This window comes from Diadema setosum, chromosome 21 (genome assembly GCF_964275005.1).
Source record: "Diadema setosum chromosome 21, eeDiaSeto1, whole genome shotgun sequence".
Classification (NCBI taxonomy): Eukaryota; Metazoa; Echinodermata; class Echinoidea; order Diadematoida; family Diadematidae; genus Diadema; species Diadema setosum.
In genome coordinates this window covers 16,674,542-16,689,992 of record NC_092705.1, presented here as the reverse complement: position 1 = coordinate 16,689,992, position 15,451 = coordinate 16,674,542, and the positions used below count along the sequence as shown (strand labels likewise).

General features: G+C 37.9%; 1 protein-coding gene across 1 annotated transcript; it reads right to left on the bottom strand.

Moving 5' to 3' along the window:
• Window positions 1-578: 578 nt before the first annotated feature.
• Window positions 579-15,105, bottom strand: LOC140244698 (uncharacterized). Its single transcript, XM_072324315.1, has 5 exons — window positions 14,861-15,105; window positions 4,759-5,120; window positions 2,460-2,643; window positions 1,792-1,965; window positions 579-840 (listed from the first exon to the last, which is right to left on the bottom strand). The coding sequence occupies exons 1-5, from the start codon at window positions 14,889-14,891 to the stop codon at window positions 695-697; spliced, it is 897 nt and encodes a 298-aa protein (XP_072180416.1). The 5' UTR covers window positions 14,892-15,105; the 3' UTR covers window positions 579-694.
• Between the last annotated feature and the right edge of the window lie 346 nt (window positions 15,106-15,451).

Here is a 15,451-nt window from a genome sequence, read left to right as displayed (position 1 = left end):
CAACTGTACATGTTACCTATACCTTTTCTACATAATGACACACGAAAACTATATACCTTACGACTAAAATATATGTAACTGTGGCCCTTAAGCTATATTAGTTTCGCCGAGTACAAGACAAAATAATGCAGAGTTACACACAAAACCGTACATGAATTGATGCCAAGGGAAGGCACTTGTTAATTCCATATCTGTTAATCAAAAAATCATGTATATATACATAGTAATTACACATTTTAATACCATCTGTTTTAAGTGCCAGCTCATTACAAACCGGCGCAATACAAATCAATACGTCAACGAAAATTACTTTTGGGATATAAGTGGGCCTGAAGTGAATAGTGGTTGTGGTTTTTTGTTTGTTTGTTTTTTTCTCGTTGATCCTTCGACACAAGTTCAAAGGTTAAACGTGAGCACTCTTATACCACATATTCTGTCCTCTTTTCTCCCCCCCCCCCCCCCCCACCCCTTTCCCTGGAATAAACAAACATGAAGGAACAACTGTAATAATCACCGGAAAACTAGAAAACTGGATTCGACAGTCAAAAATCTCGCCTTCCTGTGTCGCCACATATACATTGGCTATATCCAATGGGACATTGAATATTATCCATGGATATGAAATCGAAATTTATATGGGGGGGGGGGGGAGGGGCCATAGGAGAATGAATGAATTTATTCATTATGTCACGCCTTATGAAAATTGGTTGTATCGTCCGGCAGCACTCTGTTTCCTGTACATGAGGCAGAGCCCAATCAGGAGAACGAAAATGACGGCACCTAGCGTCAACCCAACGATGAGGGCGGCATTCGGGCTTGATGGTACAATGCAGGAGTTGGCTGTAGAACAAAAAAAAAAAAAAGAAGAAGAAGTAAGTCATTACTTTGTCAATAAGTCAATGTGGGAAAGGTAAGTAGCAAGATGGGAGATAATATAATGATGTATTACATAAACATACATTGTCTTTCTGTCCAGTACATAATTATTATGCATTAAAAGCCTACTATTACGTATTTTAGGCTTACTTTATTGTATATATTTTGTATTATATCGGGCCTACTATACGTTGTATGAAATATGTGATATATCACAGTATATCATTATATCATATTCATTTTGATGGTAAAAATGCAACACGTTTTCTGCAGTCCCCTTTTTCACAAAATTACCAGTATGTTACAAATTTCAGATATTGTTACTTTTATAAATTATATCACACTGTTCTTTGTTTAATAAGTGAGCGAACGAATTCACGAAATGAAAAAAAAAAAAGTTTAACAGACCGACTTAAAGGGGCATTCCGGACGATTTTCATAATTTCACATCATGTAGTACATAAATCGACAGCTCCATGTATAGATTTGTGGAATTTATCGTGGTCCTTGAGCAGAGAAACAATACTTTGAAAAATCTTAAACAAATTACACTGAACAGTGTTGATGACAAAGGAGCCTCGCATATTTCAGAAATGTAGCAGTGTAATTCCATTACAATAACACTTGCTTGACAAGTTCACCTGTGTAGAATATATGCATGCCATCTTCTTTTGTTCCGCTTTCTTGAGCCCCAACTCATGCATTCTTATGGTGAGTCTGCCATGTCATCATCCTTGTTCATTGCAATTTGTTGTAAATTTTGAAAACACTCTTATTCCTCAACCTAATCACTATAAATTCTGAAACTCTGTACTCAGTATATTATTTATAGTTGTTCAAATGTAAAAGTCTGAAAATCATCCGGAGGTCTCCTTTAATAACGGATGATCAAATTAATCAATCAAGCATGCTCACCACTGCCCAAATTGTTTTTTTCCGTTTCCTGACTGTACGGCTGCAGCTCCATGTTCTCGAGGGTCAGGTTAAAGGTCATTCCCACGGTAACGGTCTCCGAGATGCACGAGTAGTAACTTCCGGTTGGGCTAACGAAGCGCCTCTGGAGCTTGGATTCCATTTGGGGAACCGGTTCTGCCGAGGGAAAAAAAAGATAGGATCTCGAGAGTTAGAGGCATGATAACATATATCATTCACAGAAAAGAAGTGATGATAGTCGTTATATCCGTAGTGCTGGTTTTGGCGTTTGGTAGAAGTAGAGGAAAAAGAAATTACTGTAGTTTGTGCTTGCAGAATTAGAGGAGTACACAACTTATAGGAGAGACGAAAGTAAATAGAAGTACTATCAGTTACATGCAGTAGTAGAAGAGGTAGTATCATTAACAGTATACTCATAGCGGAAGTAAAAGAAGTACATACTGGTATTCGTTGCAGCAGTAGTGGGGGGGGGGTTTGATCCGATTTGGATTAAATTGTCATCGTTGTACTCGCAAGACTTTACTCTTTCTTATCAGACCAACTTATAACTAGAACTTTTCTTTAAGAAGGTGGAGATAAGAAAGAGAAGATAATAATTATAAGCCGGAGTTGCAAAACCAGGGCTACAGTATTCAAACGCATCCGCTTACCCTGGTCGTTGATGTAAATGATAGACGTGTTCCACATATACCACTCAGTATCGTCCAGGTAAAACCTCAGGGTAACAAAGTATAATTTTACTTCATTGATGCTAAAGCTGAGTATGAAATCGGAGTAGAAGCCGTTGCAAACTGAACCTGCTGGCTCGGCTGATCCGGGTATCGTTATGTCGTCCTGAAGGAGCAAACACAAAGTGAGGCTGTACTTTACATTGCATTAATTATATCGAGAACACCAGCGTGCATAAATGGTCATATTTTACTATAGGTTTTCCCATCCATTTTCGCACTTTTGTCATTCAATTTTAAAGATTTATTATTCAATTTCGTCCCGTGAAGCACGTGGAGCGCAAATCCTAACTTCAATTTCGTCAATTGTCATTGTAATTCGTTTTTCGTCAAACATTTTCGAAGACATAGCATTCAAAATCGTCAATTGTCATTCAAATTCATCCCTCCCGCTGACGGATCGCAGAATGTGAAGATAATTCGTTTTTGTTCACACAATTTCATGAATTTTCATTCAAATTAGTCAGATGTTGTTGATTCTTTATTCTGAGGGTGAACCAACTTTAAGCCGACATATTTTTACTTTCTCTCGTAAATTGTATCGTTACACATTATTCCCTAACCATTTGCGTAGACAATACACACGGAAAACGGATATTGAAGGATAAACAACAATCAAAAGTCATAACCCAGGACAGTATGTCAGTGTCACCTTTTGAACTTTAACTCGTATAATTTTCAGGTTTTCGCATCATAATGCATGAAGCAAACTTACAATTTTGTACCTTGGAAAGCAGCAAACATAATCATGTTATCCATTCTTTGACATTAAACAGGCTACAATTATACACTTAAAATTTTGTCTTTAATCATGTTTGCCTATAAATCGTTGGCCAGTGTTTTCGTTCGCGAGACGGTACGTCTGTTTGTATCAGTGTGTACTCGGATTACTTGTGTGTGTGTCTGTGGTTCTGTGTGTGTGTTTGGGGGGGGGGGACACTTGTGTGTATGTTAACTCCTGAATGTAAAATGTGAACGTTTACAGAAAAACAAATACATGAATGACTGGGAATTCACACCGGATAGAGATATGAGACGAATATGAATGAAAATTTAACGAAAATGATTGACAAAAGACGAAATCGATCCTGCTGTTTTGAGTGCTGCGAGTGAGACTGACGAATTTGAACTGTAAATTACGAAAATATATGCCAAATGACTAAATTGAATGGACTTTATTTGAAAATGAACGACGAAAGACGAATTTGAAAGTAATATTGGCCTATTCCCGACATCCCGCGACGAAATTGAAGTAAAAATGTGTGAAATTGAATGAAAAAAAGTTTGAAAATGAATGGGAAAACCTATACTTTGCTTTGTAACTATAAAGAGGCTCCTCTGTTTCTTACTCAATTCTGTGTTGGCATTATTATGTCGGATGAACAGTCACGAAGTGCTACATTATAGTCAGTATCAACAGAATGTGTTTCGAATCATGTAATTGGCGTGAAAACCTTCGTACATTGATAATACAATAACACAATCCTTATAGAATGTGAAAATCTACCGTTAAGTCCAAGAATATTTGCATTAAAATTTATGATTTGTTTTATCTTTTAAAAAATTCTTAAACATTATGATCAAATGTACACTTTGTATATATACAAATATGTATTTGTTGTTGAATGAAAATAAAGAACAATAAAAGTGAATTATATGTAAATGTAAAAAAAAAAAAGAAATGATAGATACCGAGTAAAATCTAACGAAGAGGGTAGCGAAAGATGAGGAAATCCCTTAAGTCTCACTTTATATTTTTTTCTTTGGTGTTTTGTTTGTTTATGTTTATGTTTTGTTTTGTTTTGTTTTGTTTTTGCAGAATTGTTCCTTCACTTGGAATGTTCTGTAGATTAAACCTCTGACATTTACCAGCTCGATCAAAACGGCAAAAGACATTAAAAATGTTGCCACCGGCAGAACGTGTAAAATCGCCAAAATTATACCGGTTCATGCGTAGCAATTATATTCAACTCTAACAATCCAACAATAGTCTCAATTCGTTCAAAAAGTTTTATGTAATCTTTCTCCAACATGAATCAAATACAGTAAATTCCCAGATGCTAAATTTATGATGACTAGATGACAATCATGCAGCCAAATTTCCTCAGAAAGTGATGGGATTAAAACTTCGGTTACGGCTTCGATCCAGATATACAAGCTTTTCTATGTAGCCCTAAAAGTTCTGGCAAAAGATGAGTGGCTATAGTGCTAAATCCCTCACCGAGCCTGCCACGTGCAGTATTCCTTTGAATGTCATAATCATGCACGTATCGTTGTTTGAATCTGTCACGAGCCAGTTCGCAGAGGGCCAGCTAGTCGTGGTCATCTTCGCTGCCGTGGCTGTCGTTAACGTGGTCATCATCTCTGTGCTGTTGGTCCCATTGGTGGTGAGCATCGGTCCAGTGGTCATACTCGTCGTCGTATTGAAATCTGTTGTGTTGTCCGTGGCCGCTGTCGGTTCGTCCGTGATCATAGTCACTGTACCCATTGTGGTGGCATCCGTGGTCGTGGCTGCCGCGGTCGTGGCAGCCGCGGTCGTGGCAACCGTGGTCTGGGCATGAGCTCCAAGTATGCAAGTGTAAGCTGCAATGCAACATGAGGAAATCATTGACGTTTAGCTATCTCTTCATGTTATAATATGTTATTGTGTTATATCATTACGAGTTCAGAGAGACAAGTCTGTGTAACGGTGATATTCATACAGCTGGCCAAAAGAATTTTGAAAAAGTTATTGAACTACTTTATTATTATTATGTTTTACGATCCACTGATGTCTCATAAATGCAAATTCAAATGGCGTGAAGAGATGATGTCACGGCCTCGTAAGTTTACCATTCGTTTACTTTGTATACACAATCTGATGATATATCACATGAATCAAATTATTGTGTCGATGACACAGCAAGCACAGACCCTGCCCTTTTATGCAGTTGTGTCGCTATAATTCATGTCAGCTTCGAAATAATTTGATGCACATGTGACATGGTACATTTCTGTTGCGTTTAATTCCTTTATAAAACTACAAAAAAAAAGCTAAGATTTGTGTTCAGGTCAGTAGGATACATTGAACCACATGGTGCTAGTGCATCAGGGCCAATGAGATCATAACTGTACAACAGCAATATTACTATCTATTATTAACATAATTTTCTTCGTTGTCTTTTGGTTATTAAACTCTATTCCATGTAGAGTGCATTTGAACAAGAAACATGAGGTGGATTTTCACTGTTGCGATCGATTCAAGATAGCAAGGGGTAGGCCTAATAATTCCAAATGTCTGAAATAAGGTTTGTTAGTCCGAAGGTTCGTTATTCTGAAACACATAAATTCCCTATAGGCCTACCTTTATATAGACGCTATAATGTATCAGTCTTGTATTAATATTAATCTTGTATTAGTCATGTTAGCGTTGTTAGATATCAAATGCCTTGCCCGTCAGATGAAGAATATTATCTAAATTATTGAAACGACTTTTTAAAACACATGGTAACTCATTCGGTTTGCACAAGAAATTGGCACACAAGTATTTGGATTGAGGATGATATCTTAAGATTTTTTTCCCCGATCTAATGCTGTAACGCAGACTTTTTTAAATTTACGCCTGCGCGTTTAATCATCTTACGTCAACCTTTGCTATAATCCCGTTATACCGCATTATAAAAATTATATAACAAATAATACACACCAAAAAATACAAAGATACTGCAGATAGATTATGTAGATAGATATGGAGGGAAGTAGATGGACAGAGAGTGAGAGAGAGAGAGAGGGAGAGAGAGAGGGAGAGAGAGAGAGAGAGAGAGAGAGGGAGAGATTAATACATGTGGCCTAATTGCGTTCAAAGGTGTTTGCTTGATACCAGTACTGCTTGATACACAACATCGATGAGATAAACCAGGCGCATTTATTGCGTAGTGGCCCTCAGGAACGAATCCTAAGTTGAGTTTCCAATCCAACTCTACATTTAGTAATGACGTAATATCTTGCAGAGCGCAGGTCTGCACAATTGTGCACAATTGAACGGAGTGATGATGTTCTGTTCTACTTACACAGTATTTACGTCACATGGTAGTAATGAAAGTTTGTTGACTTTGAAGTGTGAATTTGAACACCTAGATTACTTTTGACAACTGTTTGCATATTCATCATCACAGATATTGGACCCAATATCAAAGTCAATTGCCCTTCTAATTCAAGTTGACTTGTTACACAAGGAATCGAGTTAAACATGACTATTAGTGAACAGGGAAACAGATGATTATGAAATGTTATAGCTTCCATCCACGTGCAAGCACAAAATATATAGTGATTTCAACTGCAGTCTCATTTTCAAATTAGATATGTAAGGTATTTTCATTGGAAAACAGTATACAGTAGTGCGAACAATATGAATGAAAATAATATATTGATAAAGTATGTACCCAAAAGGACTACGTTATTACTAATGGGCGGGCTTGTAATATGCATTTGATTTGTGAGGATATTGCTTTCTTGTCGCTCCTTAATGTTGTTGAAATTTTGTTTGATGGCATCAAGTTGAGTATTAGTCACAATATGAGGCAATGACAATGCACACACGCATACGTTATGATTCAGTTAAGTGTGGAAGACCCGTAGACGGAATTACATTGAATGAAAATGCATTTTCAAGGTATTTTTTTTTATAATTTCAATCGCTACAGGTTGTATAAAGAAAACCGAATGAGTGATACGTTTAACAATGCTAATATCAACGTATATATTACGAGTTTTGCGTGTATACCACATTCCAAACTACGTTAGTATAGGGGCTATATGTAATCACTATTATTAGCTCTATCATAATCATGACAGTCAGCATCACGTGAATGTTTATCATTGCTTGACATAGCCAACGGCGTAGCCAGGATTTGATCTTAGGGGGGGCGGTTAGTCTGCGAGGGAGCGAAGCGACCGAGCCCGAGCGAGCGGAGCGAGCGAGGGGGGGGGAGGGTGTGGGAGGGGGGTGTCCCCCCTCCCACGGTAAGAGCTTCTTGCATTTTGATGTTGTAAATGGTGCAATTTGATGCATGTTTTGCGCGTTTTATCGACGAGAAACAGTCCCACTTGTTTAAGGTAGCAGTATATTTTGATGTAGATTATTACTGAACAATTTGCCTATCAAATGGTACAATTTAAATACACTTCTTGTGTTAATTCTTTTCACTGAATATCATGAACGCGACTGAACCCGAGCGAGCGGAGCGAGAGAGGGGGGAGGGGAGGGTGTGGGAGGGGGGATGTCCCCCCTCCCACGGTAAGAACTTTTTTGCATTTTGATGTTGTAAAATGGTGCAATTTGATGCATGTTATTGCGCGTTTTATCGACGAGAAACAGTCCCACTTGTTTAAGGTATAGCAGTATATTTTGATGTAGATTATTATTGAACAATTTGCCTATAAAATGGTACAATTTAAATACACTTCTTGTGTTAATTCTTTTCACTGAATATCATGAACGCGACTGAACCCGAGCGAGCGGAGCGAGAGAGGGGGGAGGGGAGGGTGTGGGAGGGGGGTGTCCCCCCTCCCACGGTAAGAACTTTTTTGCATTTTGATGTTGTAAATGGTGCAATTTGATGCATGTTATTGCGCGTTTTATCGACGTGAAACAGTCCCACTTGTTTAAGGTAGCAGTATATTTTAGTGTAGATTATTATTGAACAATTTGCCTATAAAATGGTATATTTTTAAATACACTTCTTGTATTAATTCTTTTCACTGAATATCATGAACGCGACTGAACCCGAGCGAGCGGAGTGAGCGAGGGGGGAGGGGAGGGCTCCCACGGTAAGAACTTTTTGCATTTTGATGTTGCAAATGGTGCAATTTGATGCATGTTTTTGCTCGTTTTATCGACGTGAAACAGTCCTACTTGTTTAAGGTAGCAGTATATCTTAGTGTAGATTATTATTGAACAATTTGCCTATAAAATGGTATAATCTAAACACACTTCTCAATATTAATTCTTTTCACTGAATATCATGAACGCGACTGAACCCGAGCGAGCGGAGCGAGCGAGGGGAGAGGGTGTGGGAGGGGGTGTCCCCCTCCCACGGTAAGAACTTTTTTGCATTTTGATGTTGTAAATGGTGCAATTTGATGCATGTTATTGCGCGTTTTATCGACGAGAAACAGTCCCACTTGTTTAAGGTAGCAGTATATTTTGATGTAGATTATTATTGAACAATTTGCCTATAAGATGGTACAATTTAAATACACTTCTTGTGTTAATTCTTTTCACTGAATATCATGAACGCGACTGAACCCGAGCGAGCGGAGCGAGCGAGGGGGGAGGGGAGGGTGTGGGAGGGGGGTGTCCCCCCTCCCACGGTAAGAACTTTTTGCATTTTGATGTTGCAAATGGTGCAATTTGATGCATGTTTTTGCTCTTTTTATCGACGTGAAACAGTCCTACTTGTTTAAGGTAGCAGTATATTTTAGTGTAGATTATTATTGAACAATTTGCCTATAAAATGGTATAATCTAAACACACTTCTCAATATTAATTCTTTTCACTGAATATCATGAACGCGACTGAACCCGAGCGAGCGGAGCGAGCGAGGGGGGAGGGTGTGGGAGGGGGGACACTGGGAGGGGGGTGTCCCCCCTCCCACGGTAAGAACTTTTTGCATTTTGATGTTGTAAATGGTGCAATTTGATGCATGTTTTGCGCGTTTTATCGACGAGAAACAGTCCCACTTGTTAAAGGTAGTAGTATATTTTGATGTAGATTATTATTGAACAATTTGCCTATCAAATGGTACAATTTAAATACACTTCTTGTGTTAATTCTTTTCACTGAATATTATGAACGCGACTGAACCCGAGCGAGCGGAGCGAGCGAAGGGGGAGGGGAGGGTGTGGGAGGGGGTGTCCCCCCTCCAACGGTGAGAACTTTTTGCATTTTGATGTTGCAAATGGTGCAATTTTGATGCATGTTTTTGCGTGTTTCAACGAGTTGAAGCAGTCCCACTTGTTTAAGGTTGCAGTATATTTTAGCGTAGATTATTATTGAACAATTTTCCTATAAAATGGTATATCATTTAAATAATCTTCTTGTATTAATTCTTGCACTGAATATCATGAACGCTGTCTGCAGTTCAGCAATCAAACAGAAAAAGCATGCACACGAGAGTGTAGATAGGGGCATATCCCCTCCCACACGAAGGTGTTTTTGCGTTTTCAGACCTGAAATTCAGCGATCTGGTGCAAATTTTTGGTGCAATATTATACTTTTTCATCGAAGTGTTAAAATCACGGAATTTAGCTCTTATTCCGAATGTGCACCATCTGTGTGTATGTATAAAGTCTAGTGAGGTAGAGCTTAGGGGAAGGGGGATTCCCCCTGCCGCTCGCGGAGCTTTTGCGTTTTTAGAATTGAAATAAAGCGATCTGGGTATAGCCACAGTCTACTTCTATGCATGGCGGAAGGGGGGGGGAGGGGCGGGCGAGTAGGGAGAAGGCGTGGGCGAGTGTTATCTCCACCCTTCCCTTCCGATGGAGCTTTTGCCTGAAATTGAGATATCTCGTATACGCATAATTGATGGAATCAACATTTGGGAAATAAAAAAAAAAAAAAAACTGATGGGGGGGGGGCTGAGGGAGGAAAGGGTCGATTAAAAGGGGAAATTCCCCTTATACATGAGGGAACCTTGAGTTTTCGGAATATAAGTGATAAGTCTTGCATGTGCACTCAGAATTATTAATATTTTTTTTTTGTGTGTAAATCTAAAAAGTGTACTAAGCTAGGGAAAGAGGCACAGAGGGGGAGGGTTTGGGAGGGGGATACCCCCTCCCAAGCACGAGAAATTTTGCATATTTTGAATTGAAATTCAACGATCTGGTGCACACTTTGAGTGAAATATTCAAAAAAAATATCTTATTTGATGAAAGGTTGCAAAGGAGACCCGCTTCATGTGCATGCAAACGGTATACACGCATTTTTTTTTCCGCCTCCCAAATCCCCGGTCCAAATCTTAGGGGGGGCGACCGCCCCCATCGCCCCCCCCCCCTGGCTACGCCAGTGGACATAGCTCAAATTATTAGCTCCCGAGCGTCCACAAGGACTTTGAAACCCTTTATCAAATCCTATATCTCTTTGAAGATCTTCTCTTATCTTTATGAATTGTCAAATGTTGTTATACCAACGTATCGGCTTAAAGAGAAAAAGGAACAGAAAATATTTCGCCCTTTAAATCTTGGAGTGTTCTTATATCTCATTGTTGACAAGACGAAATGGCACGGTTATTTGCAAGATAGTGTTTGATCAACCTGTTCAGAGGTCAGAGGTGGTTATCCCCGTTGAAAAGTTTAACATAGATGAGCATGTAAGATAGCCATGTCATAACATCTATGCCATGTTGACAACAAATATATGTATTATATATATATATATATATATATATATATATATATATATATACATCACTAGTAAACTTTTTTTTATATTGACTCGTCACGTAAGAAGCTGGTCCTTAAAGCTGAAAGGTTACTACATGAACCATACCACACTACTTCACTACATCGAAGTGCAATTCCTTACCATGTCTATACTGACTTTCAAAAGTAGATTAAAAAGATAGATTTTAACAATCGTAATGTTTACCTCAAGAATTACAATGTAAAAAAACACTCTTGAAAGTAACATTAGGCCATAATGTAACCACCACATTGCCCTCCTGTCTTTAAGTTTTCAAGAACATAATCATATTACATTACCAAAAGACTTGATGTGACGTCATTACCATCTTCAATTCGGACATTATGGCTTCGACTATTATGATACTACCATTTCGTGGAAACTAGTGAAAATGCAGGTGCCATGTATGTATAGGCATAAAGCGTACCTTTCATAGTTCTGGTGCAATTTTGGTAAAACCATTGAACATCCTGTTCTCGTGGTATTCTTCTTTGAGCCAATTTGAACATGGTGTAAAATTGCATATCATTAAGGGGACAGTAATTTATAGGTAGTGTGAAATAGGCATAATTATATTTCTAGTATTACAGTCATGAGAAATTTACTCTATACCAGAATCAGAGTTAAGTGATTGTGAGGCATATTGACGGTTGGCAAGTGATAAGTCAGACCTATATACTCTTGAAAAAATCGAGTGAAAATGATCACCCTTGAAGGAGTGAATCACAGAAAAGAGTGAATTTACAGTGAAATTGGAGTGAATTTTGAGTGAAAATGTTCATTTTCACTAATTTTGGAGTGACCTCTGCAGGGATCACTCCAAAATCTTCGAATGATCCCTATGGTGATAGGTCACTCTAAAATGAGTGAAAATGCCGAATTCAGAATACATTTTGGCAGTCTCCATGGTCTAGTATCTTTTTAAGCGTGTATTGTTTTGTGTATATATGTTATACTTGTATATGATTTTTTTTTTTAAGTCTATTGTAATCCAATGTTTTATCATGTATATGTACACAGGGCTCCCCTGGAAAGCAGTTGAGAAACAGAGGGGACTATCCTGTTTAAATATGACGGAATAATAAATAGATAAATAAAATGAAAATTTCCACTCAAAATTCACTCCAGTTACACTCAAAATTCACACTTTTCTGTTCTTTACTCCTTAAAGAGTGAAAATTTTCTCTCGATATATTTAAGAGAGTATAATTTTATACTTTTTTATGACTTTATAATAAGCATCTCATAAGCAGGACTTAAAGAAGAAATCCACCGCAAAAATGAGTAAACTTTAAAAGGAAGAGAAAAAATATTCCTCGCGTAATACATGTCTCTCACAGGGGAGGCAGTAGCTGTACAGCTGTTCCTGAGGCGGTTTTGGTTTCCTCTTTTTCATGCATAAATATTATCATATCTTAAGTTTTATTTTTATATTCATTTTTTTTTGTATTCATGAATACAATGAGAAAAAAAGGAGATGAAAATTCCAATTTCGAATATGCCGTTTCCTATAACGTTAATGTGCTTGGAACAGAGAGAGATTTTTTGATGCAAAAATGACTGCATTATAGGGCCCCACACTTACATCATAACCACAACATGATAACAATCATGTCCTGTATAAAAAAAATGGGCATAGTTTTCTCCTTTATAAAGAACTACGAACATCTCTCAAACGGACATAGTCACTGATGGGGTGACAAGACCTCGTATCTCAAATTTTGGTGAAAATCACTTTTTTGGATTACTTGCCAGATAATCAGTCAAGTGACATCCTGTCCAAATCCTTACCCCCAAAAATAAAGCCACCATCATGTCACAGGAAAGGCAATCCCATTTGTTACAATGCTTTGGTTGCTACGTTTATTTGTGTTTTTCGCTCTCCTGATCATTTGACATTTTTGAGATACAAGGTCTTGTCGCCCCAACAGCCACGTCCGTAGTGTTTCATCTTCAATGACATATTAAATACTTAGTTCTTTAACTTCAATGACATTAAAATCATATTTCTGTTTCTCTTTATGTTTTTCCCTAAAAGATTCAGACGTCTGAGCTATCGAACGTATGTATATTGAGTAAAGGAGAGACACAATTTTCTGTACGCTTGTATATCCCAATACAGGATAGCGACCTTAAATGAACAGAACTGAATTCTTCTATTCGTTTTATATTCTGTACCAAAATCATATTTTTGTTTTACTCCTTCTCATGTGACATTCTTATCTACGTAGAACGTCCCTGTAAGTAACCCAATACACATACATGTAAGATGGCTCCACAAAACTGTAGCAGGATGTAGAAATAGTTTGAAGTTTGAACCACAGCAGCTTATACATGCCCAGGAAACTGGCAGAGGAACCTCATGTTGCTATAATGATGATGATGATTATGATGATGATAATATTGATAATAATAATGATAATAATAATAATAATAATAATAATAATAATAATAATAATAATACTGATGATTACAATAATACATATATATATATATATATCCTGCTTTTGATATTGCTCATTACTCCATGACTTGCTATACTCAAGACCTCTATTTCATCCATGTTTGTACAAAGAGACAATAAAGCTAAGATATAAGATCGAAAGCTCCTATACTCTCCATGCAGCTGCATACCATCCTGCGATATCCATTGTGTTCATATACATTTTGATATAGGCCTAAAAGTTCATGGGCAATGAACGTCACTCGCCATAAATAATTTGTGTGAAATTTTATGGGAAGGCATGTAAAGAGAGACTTGCGTCATACAGCATGATGCCGAGACCAAAAAGAAGTTTGTAGGCCTAGATGCAGCTCTAAAGTCATGTGATCACGTCGAGAGATCACGTGGTTAATAGTTTACCTTGAGAGGCGTGATAAGACCCTGTACATAATGGCATCGCGTGCAATCCTCTGTCATGCATGAATGTCGAACACTAAAGAATAAGGAAAGCACTAAATGCGTATCATAAATGAGACTTATTGCATGGACTCTGGAATCTATAAACTTGTAAAGCAATACACATAGTGCAAACCAGATTATGTATTTGCCGAAAAGAAAATGCAGTGTCCTGTACCCGAAAGAGTCGAGTATTAAAGGTGCGGAACTCAAATACTTAATCGTAGTGCCGTGAAGTTGAAATTTAATCACCATAATAATCATTAGATCATGTAACCAGGAACGTGATCATAGAGTGCTTGGGTGAATGGTGTGAAAAAAAAAAGGAAGAAAGTATGAGCGAAAAATAGTGGCAGATTATGCTATATTGCTTGCTGTTATTCATTTCTGCAGACTTCCAAGTTTTCAATCGATCGAGGGTGCATGGGATCCACCTTCTGGTTCTACTCCCCTTAGGACCCTAAACGTTGGTTGTTTTCAGTACAACTACCAGGAATAATGATAGAGTGAAAACCTGAATGTGTGTATGAGCTTAACCATCTTCGCCGCGGTCAAAATTAATGAGAGCACGGATGGTGGCCTATATTTTGAAATATATATAAATTTTTTTATGTGTGAATTCGGCTTTGATGCCGATTATTGCTGAAACTGTTAGATTACATGGAGCAATACACACAAAACGCAGGAAGTAAGCTTCGTGCGATTCTCCTTTTCATTTCTATCCTGTATTCTAGATAAGGTTAGCTGTCTTGATTGGCGTACTGGAGATCGAATACTGAGCATTTCATGATGTCACACTAACTTCATCTGTCGACTGGACCCTTTTATGATCGACGAACAATGAAGTGTACAGATAATAATATGACGTGAGCTGCGACAAGGTTGTCTTTTTTTTAAAAAGCTAATAAGACAATGCATTCATACAGTCGGTGAGCTCTTCCTCTGTCTTTACATCGTAGCTTGATTTACAAGAATTACACTTACCTATGAGAAGACAAAGTGCTACGGACTTCATAATGAAACAGGCAGCAGAACAAACACCAAGCAGAGAAAAGACACTGCAGAATCGTCAGACAACCTCCTTTCACCGTCTGATTGTTAACGCTGGATCTTTGTACGAATATAGATGTCAAGGGAGAGCCGTAGTTCTCATGAAGGCGGGAGAACAGTAGGAGCCTACAGCTAACTCATTCACTATCATTACACATACTGAGAAAATTGAGCGGGCCCTGTGCGTTACCCTATAAAATCGTGAACACGAGTGCTTATCTTGAACAATTTCCTCTGTCGCACTTTTTCGCCTGTTTGCCGATCAAAGTTCACTATAATTTGCCACTACACCGTGTAAGAGAATATTGTTACTATCCGTTGACGGTAGTGATATATTCCCTTATGAATTTGTGCAGGAAGTTCAGTCGGGTCCTTATCGGAAAAACAGAAGGATTCGAAGAAGTACAGAAATTATGCCATTCGATCTTAATTCCTTCCTGGGGCATGCATGAACTCAAACAGTGTTAAGATTATGCTATATTATATCAACGAAAACATTATTGATTTATAAACATTCTACAGCAT